Source organism: Sprattus sprattus, assembly GCF_963457725.1.
Source record: "Sprattus sprattus genome assembly, chromosome: 8".
Classification (NCBI taxonomy): domain Eukaryota; kingdom Metazoa; phylum Chordata; class Actinopteri; order Clupeiformes; family Clupeidae; genus Sprattus; species Sprattus sprattus.
The window spans coordinates 22,458,316-22,470,831 of record NC_137927.1 but is presented as its reverse complement, the minus strand read 5'-3'; the positions used below and the strand labels follow the sequence as shown (position 1 = coordinate 22,470,831).

General features: G+C 41.5%; 1 protein-coding gene across 1 annotated transcript; it reads left to right on the top strand.

The window, feature by feature from the left end:
- Positions 1-2,527: 2,527 nt before the first annotated feature.
- onecut1 (one cut homeobox 1) lies at positions 2,528-8,269 on the top strand (the record flags this gene model as incomplete). Its single annotated transcript, XM_080843775.1, has 2 exons — positions 2,528-3,611; positions 7,977-8,269. 2 exons carry the CDS (start codon positions 2,528-2,530, stop codon positions 8,267-8,269), a joined length of 1,377 nt encoding a protein of 458 aa, XP_080699901.1.
- Positions 8,270-12,516: the final 4,247 nt, after the last annotated feature.

The window sequence follows — 12,516 nt, the reverse complement described above, 5'->3', positions numbered from 1 at the left end:
GAGACGCCTGAATAGCCCTTAACAAAAAGACACCCCCGCCCTTTTGCAAGTCATGGAGACACGAGTGCGAATGAAAAATATCGACCACTATGAGAATGTGCGCAGATGCGGTTAGCTGCTGATTTTTCTTTCTCTCTTTTTTCATTTCTCTGAGTTTTCGCCCAAATAATGGTCATTAGTCACAATGGGACTCTCTCGGCATGTAATTTCATATTGCATGATTAAAACAACCGCATTTTGCTTTGTTTGTGTTAGCACAATATTTTAAACCTTTAGGCCTCTCACTATCTGAATATGAATTGCTGCATGTTTCTCATTGTGCGCATCCAATTCGTGTTATTAATGTGGACAGTATAATTACAGACAATGTTTCAATGACTGTGTTTTTATCGACTTACTTATTTGATCACTTTTTAAAGAGAAGTTAAGCACATAAATGTGCACTGTAAGTCAATTGTGTGGTTACAGTTTAAAGGGGTTATCTTTGTGTATGAACTTTATTTGGCGTCTCTGTTAACTTTAGCTAATGCATGTTAACCAATCACACCTGACTTGCAATTAGCAACTGCAACATTTTTGTCTGTTTTAACTCGTTTAATTGAATGCTATTGTTCTTGACCCTGACAGATGTATAGGTTTTGTCATGGGGTGGGTCCTCATGAAGCAGGGAAAAGTCTCGAAAAGTTAATCTGCTCCCCCCGCAGCTGTTAGCTTTAGGAGTCTTGAAGCGTCACCTTTGACATGGAGGGAGGGGGCTTCGGTACTGACTATCGCAAGCTGTCACTGAAGCGGGACTAGAAGGACGCTTTCGCCAGGCAGCAAATTGTCCCCTGGACCTCATTTGAAGTTAGCCAGTCAGTTTGCTTGATTGAACCAAAGAGTGACTTCTTGTTGTCGCATCTTCAAATGATGATTTTATTATGTGTACTATTTGCAAGTCTGTGTGTGTGGCAGGGGCGGGGTTTGGAGCTGGAGGTTGGGAGTGTAAGCGTGATGAATTACATGTATAGGCAATACAGTAGGATATCATTGTAATGTACATTGCTGATGTTATGATTGATGATTGTGAAATAAATGAATAATAATTTATACTGAGGTGATTGTGTTTTGCTGTCTGAAATACAGGAACGTCAGGCAGGCTAATACATTTAGGCAATTAACTTAATTTGTGCACAGACGATTTTACTATGTTTAAACGCCACTTAGGCCTATATTATGCGTTTGTCATCAGTAAACACATGTTGGTGAGGACTGCCAAATATTCTCTCTTTTAACTTCAAAATAGTTCAGAATGCTGTTGAAGATTGAATAATATTAATGCTGTTTCATTACACCGTACAGCCTGCAGCTCATGTGATGGCGAGTGGACACACCTCGGCTGCCCTGATTCGTTACTCTTAACGGCTGAACAATGGACACATCTGCTTATCTATTTTGTGGGGGAGAAGGAACAACTTCATTTATGCGCTGTCCTGTGTAAGTCTTACATTCGATGACGGGGACATTTTGAGGAGAATGTTCAAATATGTATCAGGTAGCTTGCACCCATTCCTGAAGCTTTTACTGACTGAAGGTAGCCTACACTTAATTAAAACTAGATGATACTAATTTAAGAAAAATAATTCCGCAGGCTCACGCCTTATTCAGAAGAATCATTCTGATTTGGTGCTGGGGAATACGTTTCGTCTCCCTGTCTTCTGCAGGCACTAAGCTACAGCTATTATATGACTCTTATCAGACTAGGGTGGGTAAAGTCAAGTTTTCCCCCTTTGGATGTCTTTAGATGGCCCCATGAATGAACCCGGAAGTTAAATGGCGCCTATGGTATAGGCGAAGGGGGATCATAAATATTAATCACATTCACGCAATTAATCGATTATGTGAGCATGCTATCCCATACATCTTACATCTCATTACATTTTATTTGTATTTTATTGCACTGATGTCATTATTACATTAGGTGCTAGTTTCAGTCTCGTGGGCAGCATTATCTTGATTTAAAAAAATAATAATAAAGACTGAGAAATACATAAACTGTAGGCTGTTAAGGATAATTCCTACTCTGCAACTTCCTTAACATCTGACGTCAGGAGCTAGGAACGGTGTCTCTCCTGTTCTCTGTTGTGGGAGAGGTGGGAGGAGACGCGCAAGGCGAGTGCGCATGAACCTTCAGTTGAAGCTGCAGTGGCGGAGCAGTGGACAGAAGAAATCGAAACGGCACCAGGCATGGCTAGAGATGGCGAGGGATATGATCAGACCGCGTCCACAGCTACTGATGTTCGGGTAGATGAAGTGGGGCCTTAAAATCTATAACCAAAGCGTTCGGAAAATACATTTTAAAAATAGAAAAAAAAAATAGAAAATTTACAACAAAAACGTGAAAAACCAAACCAACGGCAACAAAAAAACATTGAAAAAAACAACGAACAAGAATTAAACGGAGCACGAACTTTTCGAATGTGAGGACTTCTTTGGACACTATTCAGTCAGATCAGATAGATGATTTGTCTACAAGCTTGGACGTATAATGAATGCCCAGCTGTCGATGGAGCACATTGGCGATCTGCACGGTGTGGGCCATGAACACAGCACGGCGGAGCTGATGAGCGACAGCCCTCATCACAGAGGCACGGTTTCCCATCGCAGCAACCTGTCAGCCCACGCACGTTCAATGGGCATGGCAACAATCCTGGACAGCGGCGACTATCATCACCACCGGCCCCCGGAGCATGGGCTCGCCAGCCACTTGCACCCCGCCATGACCATGGCGTGCGAAGCTCCCCCTGGCATGAGCATGAGCAGCACTTACACCACGCTGACTCCCCTGCAGCCGCTACCTCCCATCTCAACCGTCTCGGACAAGTTCCCACACCACCATCATCACCATCACCACCACCACCATCCCCATTCCCATCCTCACCAGAGGATTCCAGGCAATGTGAGCGGCAGCTTCACCTTGATGCGGGACGACAGGGGTCTGGCCTCAATGAACAACCTTTACACTCCGTATCATAAGGATGTTACCAGCATGGGACAGAGTCTGTCCCCCCTGTCAGGATCCGGACTGGGGGGTATCCACAACTCTCAACAAGGACTGCCACCGTATGCACACCCGGGTGCCGCTATGCCCACCGAGAAAATGCTTACACCTAACGGATTCGAGGCACATCATCCTGCCATGCTAGCCCGGCACGGTGAGCAGCACATGTCCGCCTCTTCGGCAGGAATGGTGCAGATCAACGGGATCCACCATCATCCCCATGCCCATCTCAACGGCCAGAGTCACGGACAAATGATGGGCTCCGCCCGTGAACAAAACCATTCCTCTATGCCTGGTTCACAGGTCAACAATGGAGGCAATTCAGGGCAAATGGAAGAAGTCAATACCAAAGAAGTAGCCCAGCGGATCACCACTGAGCTCAAACGGTACAGTATTCCCCAGGCCATCTTTGCCCAGAGGGTGCTTTGCCGATCGCAGGGGACCCTATCTGACCTGTTAAGGAACCCCAAACCCTGGAGCAAGCTGAAGTCTGGCCGGGAGACTTTCCGGAGAATGTGGAAGTGGTTGCAGGAGCCTGAGTTCCAAAGAATGTCCTCGCTCAGGCTCGCAGGTGAGGGAACCATAGGTAAACACACTTTTCTTTCCCTCTTTTCATTGCTGCCATTGTTTTGACTGTTGAGCTGTGTCTCAATTTATCCAATTCGGTCAATCAGTTACACATTAACTAACTCTAGCTATTTGGTGTAATGTTTTTTGAGAAAAGCTCCCTTTAATGAGTGGTGGCTTCGAGGTTGTGTTTTCTAATATCGATCGTGGGATTCTTTGTAAAGTGATCCAGTAGTCATACATCGTTGAGAATGCTTGTTATTTGACCAACGGTGATGTTTAGGTGAACACGATTAGCAGTTATTTGGTGTGCATCCTGACCACTAAGTTGTAAACAAGGATCTGCGATATTCTGAACGTAAACCACGGACATAGACTGTTTTAACGCCTTGAGGGGAGGTTGCATTCTTCGCTGCGGTCAGCCCCATTGTCTCTCTGTGACAATATTCAGACGGAGTCTTGATAATAGGCTGTTGGATGGCCCTGGTTTCTGCTTAAGACTGTACTTTTGTTGAAATCCACTGGTGTAGCTCAGTTATTAATAATGTGCCAAATTCACCAGGGGTATAACTATATGAACTATGCTTAGATTAGAATTGTGAAGGGTTCTGATGATTGTGCTTACTGCCATTGCGACAGGACGATAAAGCCGAGGTAGGCTTGTCTGTGGACTTGACACAGGTGACTGTGGTGGCGGCACAGTCCTTGTCCTCGTGTGTTTCTATTTGCATGGAAGGTGTTTAGACCCACCGTGGGCTTCGGTGAGGTTTTGGTAATCAACAAATTGGTCTCCATTAATGTGTCTCAGGAGAATTAGAGTCGATCTGAGTACAGGTCTGGGGCACTTATGTATACCACTAGAGGAGTCTTGACACCTTGCATTTCCAGCACGAAGGCATTGTTTTGCATACCAGTTTGCCCTCGAACCAAAATTAGGATTTTAGCTTGTGATGCTAGACAAATAAGCTGTCAACTTTCTAATATATCCTGAACAACGTATAGCGAAAAAACAACCCCCGCTTGATTAATTGAAAGTGTGTGTGTGTGTGTGTGTGTGTGTGTGTGTGTGTGTGTGTGTGTGTGTGTGTGTGTGTGTGTGTGTGTGTTGTGTGTGTGTGTGTGTGTGTGTGTGTGTGTGTGTGTGTGTGTGTGTGTGTGTGTGTGTGTTTGAGGGTGGGTGTGTGTGTGTCTCTCTCTCTATCTCTGTGTGTGTGTGTGTGTGTGTGTGTTTGAGGGTGGGTGTGTGTGTGTCTCTCTCTCTATCTCTGTGTGTGTGTGTGTGTGTGTGTGTGTGTGTGTGTGTGTGTGTGTGTGTGTGTGTGTCAGCGCAAGTGTTTGTGTCGGACAAATGCATGTTTATGGAGAGTATTTGCCTTTAATCACACTCAAAGCAGCTGCGTTTCAAACCAAATATCATAATGAAATAATCCAAGTAAATAAGTGATCGATTGCTAATGATTAGCGTTGTTTTCTACCATACGATTCTTTTGAAATAATTAGCTGACTGAGAGTGTACATTCATTTGCATTAATCAATAGGTCTACTATGAAGAGCTCCTTAGGTTATGCTAGAGAATTAGTTGGCGAGGGAATGGCCTGTGGTGTACAGCCGCCCTAAAATTATCTTCAATAAAAGTATTTCACTGTTTCAGTCATATTTTAATAAGTGTTTTGTAAGATGTGGCCTCCTAGAGTTCCCGTAGTCATAATTGTTGTATGGTGTAATGAAATTTAGCTGTGTAACTGCATGATAATTTATTGTTTTTTCAATTAAAATGCAGTACTTTCTCCTCGCGATGGATTGAATATATTAGAAGCAAAGAGGTTTAATAACACTGCGTAGTTAATACTAAATTATGACTTCAGGATCTGTTAAATCCCAGATGAGTGACAGTATTGATCATTCAATGTTGAAGAGACGACCGGCTTAATAAGAGATGAAATATATAAATTAATACATTATCTATATGTGTAGATTAATGTTAGATTTTTTTAAATATGCATATGCTTTTCGATTACAACAGGGGTCAGTACATTTTCTTTTTGCTACCTGGAAAGGCAGGTTAGGGTAGTGTACTTGACAAGGAGTTAAGCCTGGAGTTTTCATTGCCCGGTGGAAATTATTGGACTGGCTAAACCTTAATTTCGGCCCACAAGAAAGAAACAATTATTTGAAATGCATATCTGCACCCCGCCGTTCTCTTTGCTATAATTTTCATTGGTGTTTAAGAGCTGATTAAGCTCGTCCTTCCATTAGTAACTATCACCCATGTCCCTTTGTTTTAGCTAGTGATTTTTCGGTTTATGGAGGTAAAGGAATTGTCGGTCGTTGACTAAAATTAATGAAATGTAGGTTCATTTCAAACTCAAAGCGCAAAACAAATGAGTAGAAAAGCAATACTGTATGACAAAGAGTTGCGTATACAGCAGACGCACTCTATGCTTATGCCAAAACAAACCTTTGAATAAAAAGCCAATTTATGTAGTTCAATGACCAGGCCTTCAAATAATCATTTTTGGAGGGCTGGGTGGTATATATGGCCATTTTATTTATTTTCGTAAACGTACGTGAGAGTATGTTTAATGTAACGACATCATGCTAGAAATAGTCTAGGCCTACATTCTTATTTTCAGTTGAATGATTATAGCTAGCTCTTCCTGTAGGCTAACAGTTCTCAAATGTCGTTGCACAAACGGGTTGATTTGCAGAGAGAGGTGAAAATGATTACGAGTAACGACATCTAATGGATCACACATTACATTAATGTATTTCAATAATTTTCGAATCTTTACACATGGTAGCCCTATTCAATTTACCATAGGGCTGGAGAGAGGAATTAGATCAATCTAATACGCACATCATTAAAAATCAGATACTTCATGCACCAAGCAGTCCGTGAATTTTTTGGGTATAATTAGACGCAGACTAATTTTACATATAGCCTATATATATGTGTGTGTGTATGTGTGTGTGTGTGTTAATATATATTATATATATATTACACACACACACACACACACAGGCACACACACACTGCTAAGAAAAGTGCATTTGAGACACTGGGTGTCTTTGTATATTCTGAAATTGTGAAATTGGTGACTCTGGTGTGTTAAGTTATCTTGCCCTTGTATAATGATTTGCAGGCAAACAGTGACCATCTGATCATTTGTGTTCACGTTAGACCGATAAAGAGGTGCTCTGTTATTTCACCTGATCACTGGGAAAATACCCTACCTGAGTTCCTGAAGCTTCTGTTGTCAGTGTGGCCTTGTAGGGCTTTTGATTTATAGCAACTGATACAGAACCTCATTTGGTTTTGTTAATGTTTATCTAAAGTGGAGACATTCGTGCTTGGCATTTTCTGACTTCCTCAACATAATTTCGAGTTACAAAATCGAATACTTAGGCAACAGTCTGTTTCTGATTTGCACCGATGGCGCGATATATTTTATGAAGTAAGTAGGCTAGTTAAGCAGGCATTTATACCCGTTTAATTAGGCCTTAGTACGTAAACATAAAATAATATATTGGCTTGTATAGGTGAGAAGAGTGGATAATGAATGTCAGTAAACGAACGTGGACTCTCAGGGTGCTAAAACTATAGTCTTTGGTTGTATGCCTACTTCCTGCATGTATTAAATATACATTGTTATTATATTGATTTGGTTAATCAAATACACATACATGTGGGGTACAAAATCTGAAACGTTTCATTTTTTTCTGAGAGGGGGATATGTTTGAACCTTCCTCATTTTGTGGTACTAAGTCGACCCCTAGCGGTAGAAAGTTTCAGTTGTCAGAGCAATATTTATTGAATAACGGATGAGCAACGGTCATTAACAGGTTGAAAAATATGTTTGCTTTCATCAATCGTTTTTTTTTTCTTGCATCACGCCATAAAGGGAGTCGGACGTATATCCATTGGCTATTTTTGAATTGCGAGTTTCCATCTTTTTCAGAACCATGGACAGCTCCTTCATGTACGCCTGGGCCTATAATTGATCGGTTCGTCTATGAGTGTGTAACTCCTAAATGTAAGGCCTTAAGGTGTCGTCCGTACTCCGTGCTACTGCTTGACACAAAAGTTTTTTAATTGTTATGTAGGCTATTTTCCCATTTGTACCGTAGCATCTCATCCCATCTAGGGTTGGCAACTATGTCGGGCGAGGGGTTGATTCATGACATAAACGTAACTGAGATATTAATGTTACACTCGCCTCATTGAGCTGACATGGCCATACAAATAATTTTACATATGATTTTAATTTCATAATTCTTCAATGGGAATGAAAAGTTGTGCATATAGTGAATAGCTTAATAGTTGTTTTGATTGGTGGGGTGTAATATCTCTGTGTGTGTCCTCTTTCAGCATGCAAAAGGAAGGAGCAAGAGCATGGAAAAGGAGAACGGGGCAGTGTGTCCAAAAAGCCTCGGCTGGTCTTCACTGATGTTCAGCGTCGGACTTTACATGCAATATTCAAGGAGAACAAGCGCCCTTCCAAAGAGTTACAAATCACCATCTCACAGCAGCTGGGGCTTGAGCTGACCACTGTCAGCAACTTCTTCATGAATGCACGCAGACGGAGCCTTGACAAATGGATGGACGACGGCTCCAACTCAGTCCACTCCACTTCCTCATCCAGCACTTGTACCAAAGCATGAAGGAGGAGTAGGGGCCACAGTGACTAAAACCATCGGTGGAAAAGCTTTAAGTAGAATAAACCAAGTAAAACAACAAAAGGAACCCTCTAGACAGCGATTTTGCCCTTAAAACTTGTACAATACTGATATTTATAATACCCAAAGAAACAAAAACCAAAGACTACTTTGACCTGCGTTGAAGACTCTGTTCTGTTTCATGTCTGACATACTGCAAAAAAAACTACAAATCACAGTGGTACCATAAACTCCACACCTCTACTGCACCCTGCCTCTCACTGTCACCATCTTTCAATGTGATTGGTTCAAATGGACATTTTTTTTCTCCTCTGCTGTCTTTTGTCCCAGCTGGGACTCTAGCTCTGCCTCTGAGCGTGTGATGTTTTGGTTCTGTTCCTGTCAGATGGGAGGTGTGTGGGCCGTGACACGGAGAGGAACACTGTGCCCCAGAGCAGCAGGTGGGGCTCCTGAGGGGCTCACAGGTGGGGTGACAGAGGCCCAACCCCGGGGCCCAACTCTGGGGCTGTGTAGTTGGTCATCTGTGCTCTTCTGGAAGCCCTTTCCTTCAAGAACTCTGACACCAGTTCCTAGAGGCTTGGAGGATTCTAGCAGGATGGGGTATAATCATTGCAGAGAATGTTTTGAATGTCACCTTCATGATAGTGCTTTCTTCCTATTTGTAGAACCATACTTCCACCCACTGTTGTTAAATCACACCAATCATTTGTGATGATATAACCAAAGAAACAAATATGTATTTTCAGGAAAATATCCAAAGAATATTTTTAAAGCTAGACACCCTTAACCATCTCCAGGTCTCCAATGTAACTGTTGTTAACTAAGTGTTGTACTTTTGCGAAATGTGTAGTCAGCCAAAGACCAATCACAAAACCAAAAACATAGAAATAATTATTTTAATTCCTATGGGGCCATGTATTTCCAAAGTAATACAACAGGATGACAAGCTTCCTCTAAGATAATCAACCAAACCACAAGCTTGGTGTGAATGTAAAAGTGAATATACATACACTAGTCAAAAAAACATTCAACTATTACAGATACTCTCCCTCAATAACTTTTGTAAAAAAAAAAAAACTAAAAAAAAAAGTGTTGAAAAGGCTCTGCTTGTAGTGCTTGTGGTATGTTACTGTTACTCATTTTGTTCAGGGAGAACCTTCTTAGCTTTAAAACGTATTTTATATGTGTTGCTTAAATGAACATGCCAGCCGCTAACAACCAAAGATTCAATATCTAACCAATATTGATCATCTCTTTCTAGTGTGTGATATGATCACTTTAGCCAATGCAAGCATCTGCCAATATGTATGCCAACATGGCATATTAAGAACAATAATTATGATGAACCCAAATAAATAGGAACGCAGTGTAGCTTATAATACAGACGGTGTCAAAATCAGCCATTACAAAATCATTACATCAGAGCAGCTTTTCAGAGAATTGACCCTGAATGTCTGAAACTTTGAAAGGAGTTATCATAAAATCTCCACACCAACTCTGTCCACTGTTATTTTATGTGCAACAGTATAATTAAACAATTTGTGCATTTTGACTGCTGATGTGCCTTCCTAAACAAACATCCAAAATCTCAGTCACTGTCTAGAGGCTCAGTCACTGTCAGAGGCTCGAGTTCCCTCCTGTAGTGAGCATAGGTCAAAATGGTGAGTTTATGAAGTCATGGATATGGTCACTGTCATGTTTATGCCCCTTTACTTGTAAAATCTATTGAAGAAAAGTGATTAATTCCCATACTGGCACTTGGATTGTACTTTCATGAGTGTATGTTAGCATTATGTTCAGAAGCATAAGTGTAGGCTATGCCATGATGTTGTGTAAACCTCTCCATCAATCGAGGTGATCTAGGTTATGGGTGTATTCCAATCATGTCACAAATAGGAAGAAAGCACTACAATTAGTCTGTCCAAAGTGGATGTTAAGCATTCCCTTTTTGTCAGGCTTGTTTAAAGGATGACACTCTGACAAATGTTAAACCAGTTTCCTGGCCTTGTTGTCTCTGGTTGTACGGTTGCTATCCTACCAAATATAATTGTGTAACTGGGTAATTGGGTAACTGTTTGCATGAGCTACAGAAATGTACTCGTATTACAAAAACGAAGTGAAAGTAATGACCTCCTCCCGAGAGAAACCAAAAAAATGACTAAATGTTGGGGGAAAGGCAAAACTACTGAAATTTCTAAGTGTGAACCAAAGATGCTACCTCACTCAGTTTCCATGTTGTGATTTCTATCACTTTAATGATACCAAAGATTACCAAAGATTTTTTCTCTTAGCACGGCCTACATGAATGATGTGGTGGATAGATGGTGTGACCCCCCCCCTCCTCCCCGCCCTCGCCCCCAGCTCAGTCCTGCCCCTCTGCCCCAGCGCTCTGCCCCCTTTTGCTCAGTGTGGTCTCTGCTCATCAACATGCGCAAATGAATAAAGCTACAGGCAGACATGTTGCAAAACTTTATAAAACTCACAGGACGAGTGCCTTGCTTGAACCAAAGTGTTAAACCGCTGTTGACCTCTTTGATCTCACCTTCTACTCTTTGAATACCTCAGCCTATCGACGGGCCACTAACAAGCAAAGGAGAAAGGAATAATTCTGTCACCGTGGTGCTTTTGCCAGTGCAACCATGCAATGAGAAACATACCAAAGGAATTTCTTTTTATCTTTTTATTTTACCACTTCTTTGCTGACAAGCCAAAGCTCCTTTCTCCTCTTGGCCCACCCTTTCCCCATGTCTACAGTTCTAAATCTGCCCCAATCACCTCACCCCCTGTCCCTTCTGTCACCTGTAGGTATGTCCACCATGGCGGCCGTGCATGTCTCTTACCAATGTTTGAATACCTCATAGTAATAAATCCGTAGGGTTCTGTTGTATAGAGAGTCTATGTGATTTAAGGCAAAACTGAACTAGTTTGGTAATTGTTAACGTTACTTCAAAAAAAGCTTTATGATAATTTATTTTGACGTTTTTTGGCTGAATTGCTCTGTTCTTGGTCATGATGGACGAGTTTCAAATGATATTGGATCGAAGCTTGGAAGGGAAAGATAAAACGTATTTTTTATCGAGACATTGTGTTATTCTGATATTATGATAATGGTAGACCATTCTTTTTTACAGGGTAAAAACCAACTGCTGTGATAATGTGTTTATATTTTCTCTTTTTCTCTACTTCTGTGTTTGTGATTTAATTTAATTTAATGGCATTTTTGTATTGCTTATTCCCTGCTTTAATTTATGCATTTGTAGAAAATATAGATTTGTACATAGTAGGTTTTCGAAACACTCACACTCACACTCACACTCACACTCACACTCACACTCACACTCACACACACAAACACACACACACACACCCACATACACACTTACAAAGCAGACATTGAAGTTTTACGTTACAGCCTTACTGTATGTTTTAAGCATAGATGTATGGAGGGAGTGGGATTTGGTCTCCCTCCCATTTGTTTCTGGCACTTCAACATGTGTTCTAAATACTGCCAGGCCCTGAGACATTTGATTTGCTAACAGAAACAAAGTTATGAAAGGGTTACTTTGTTACTCAGCAGGCAGATAGCAGTGTACATGTTTCTTTTTGTTTCTTTTGACCTTTTTAAGATGGTTACTTTATGGGTATTACCGCACATCCAAAGATTTATAAAACAAACCAAAAAGAGAAAAAAAAGAAAAAAAAATGTATAATGTTGAAAAGCACTGGCATTTGTGAGGTAGACTTATTGAATTTTAATTTGCCATTCGCACGGGTATAGAAATTAGAAGGCGTAGGACTATGTAGGCAAGCTAATTCCAACATTTGGGAAATCTCCTGTTAAGTGTACAATCTGACATTGTTTTTATTTCTCTGAGGTGAGGACTTCAAGTCCGGCTCACTTTGCTGTCTCATGCACAGAGTGGGGTGGGCCTAGACTGGGCAGCAGGTCTGCCTGAGGGGCTGTGTCACGTTGCTGGGTACATTTTTATTCACGTGGCACTGCTGTCTAGTTCCACCTAGTATCTGTTATTTTGGTGCGAACTCGTGTAATGACAATGAGCAAAGTCTAATAAATCTGCAAAGAAACTTACCAAAAAAAAATCAGTGTGTGCGTGTGTGTAGGGCTGCACGGCCTTGACTGCCACCCCTCTCCATTTTGTTTTTGAGAGTGTTGATGAATCTGACGGTTTCCCAGCCTTTGTTTTGGTCTTTTGGCTACCTAGAGCGGGGTC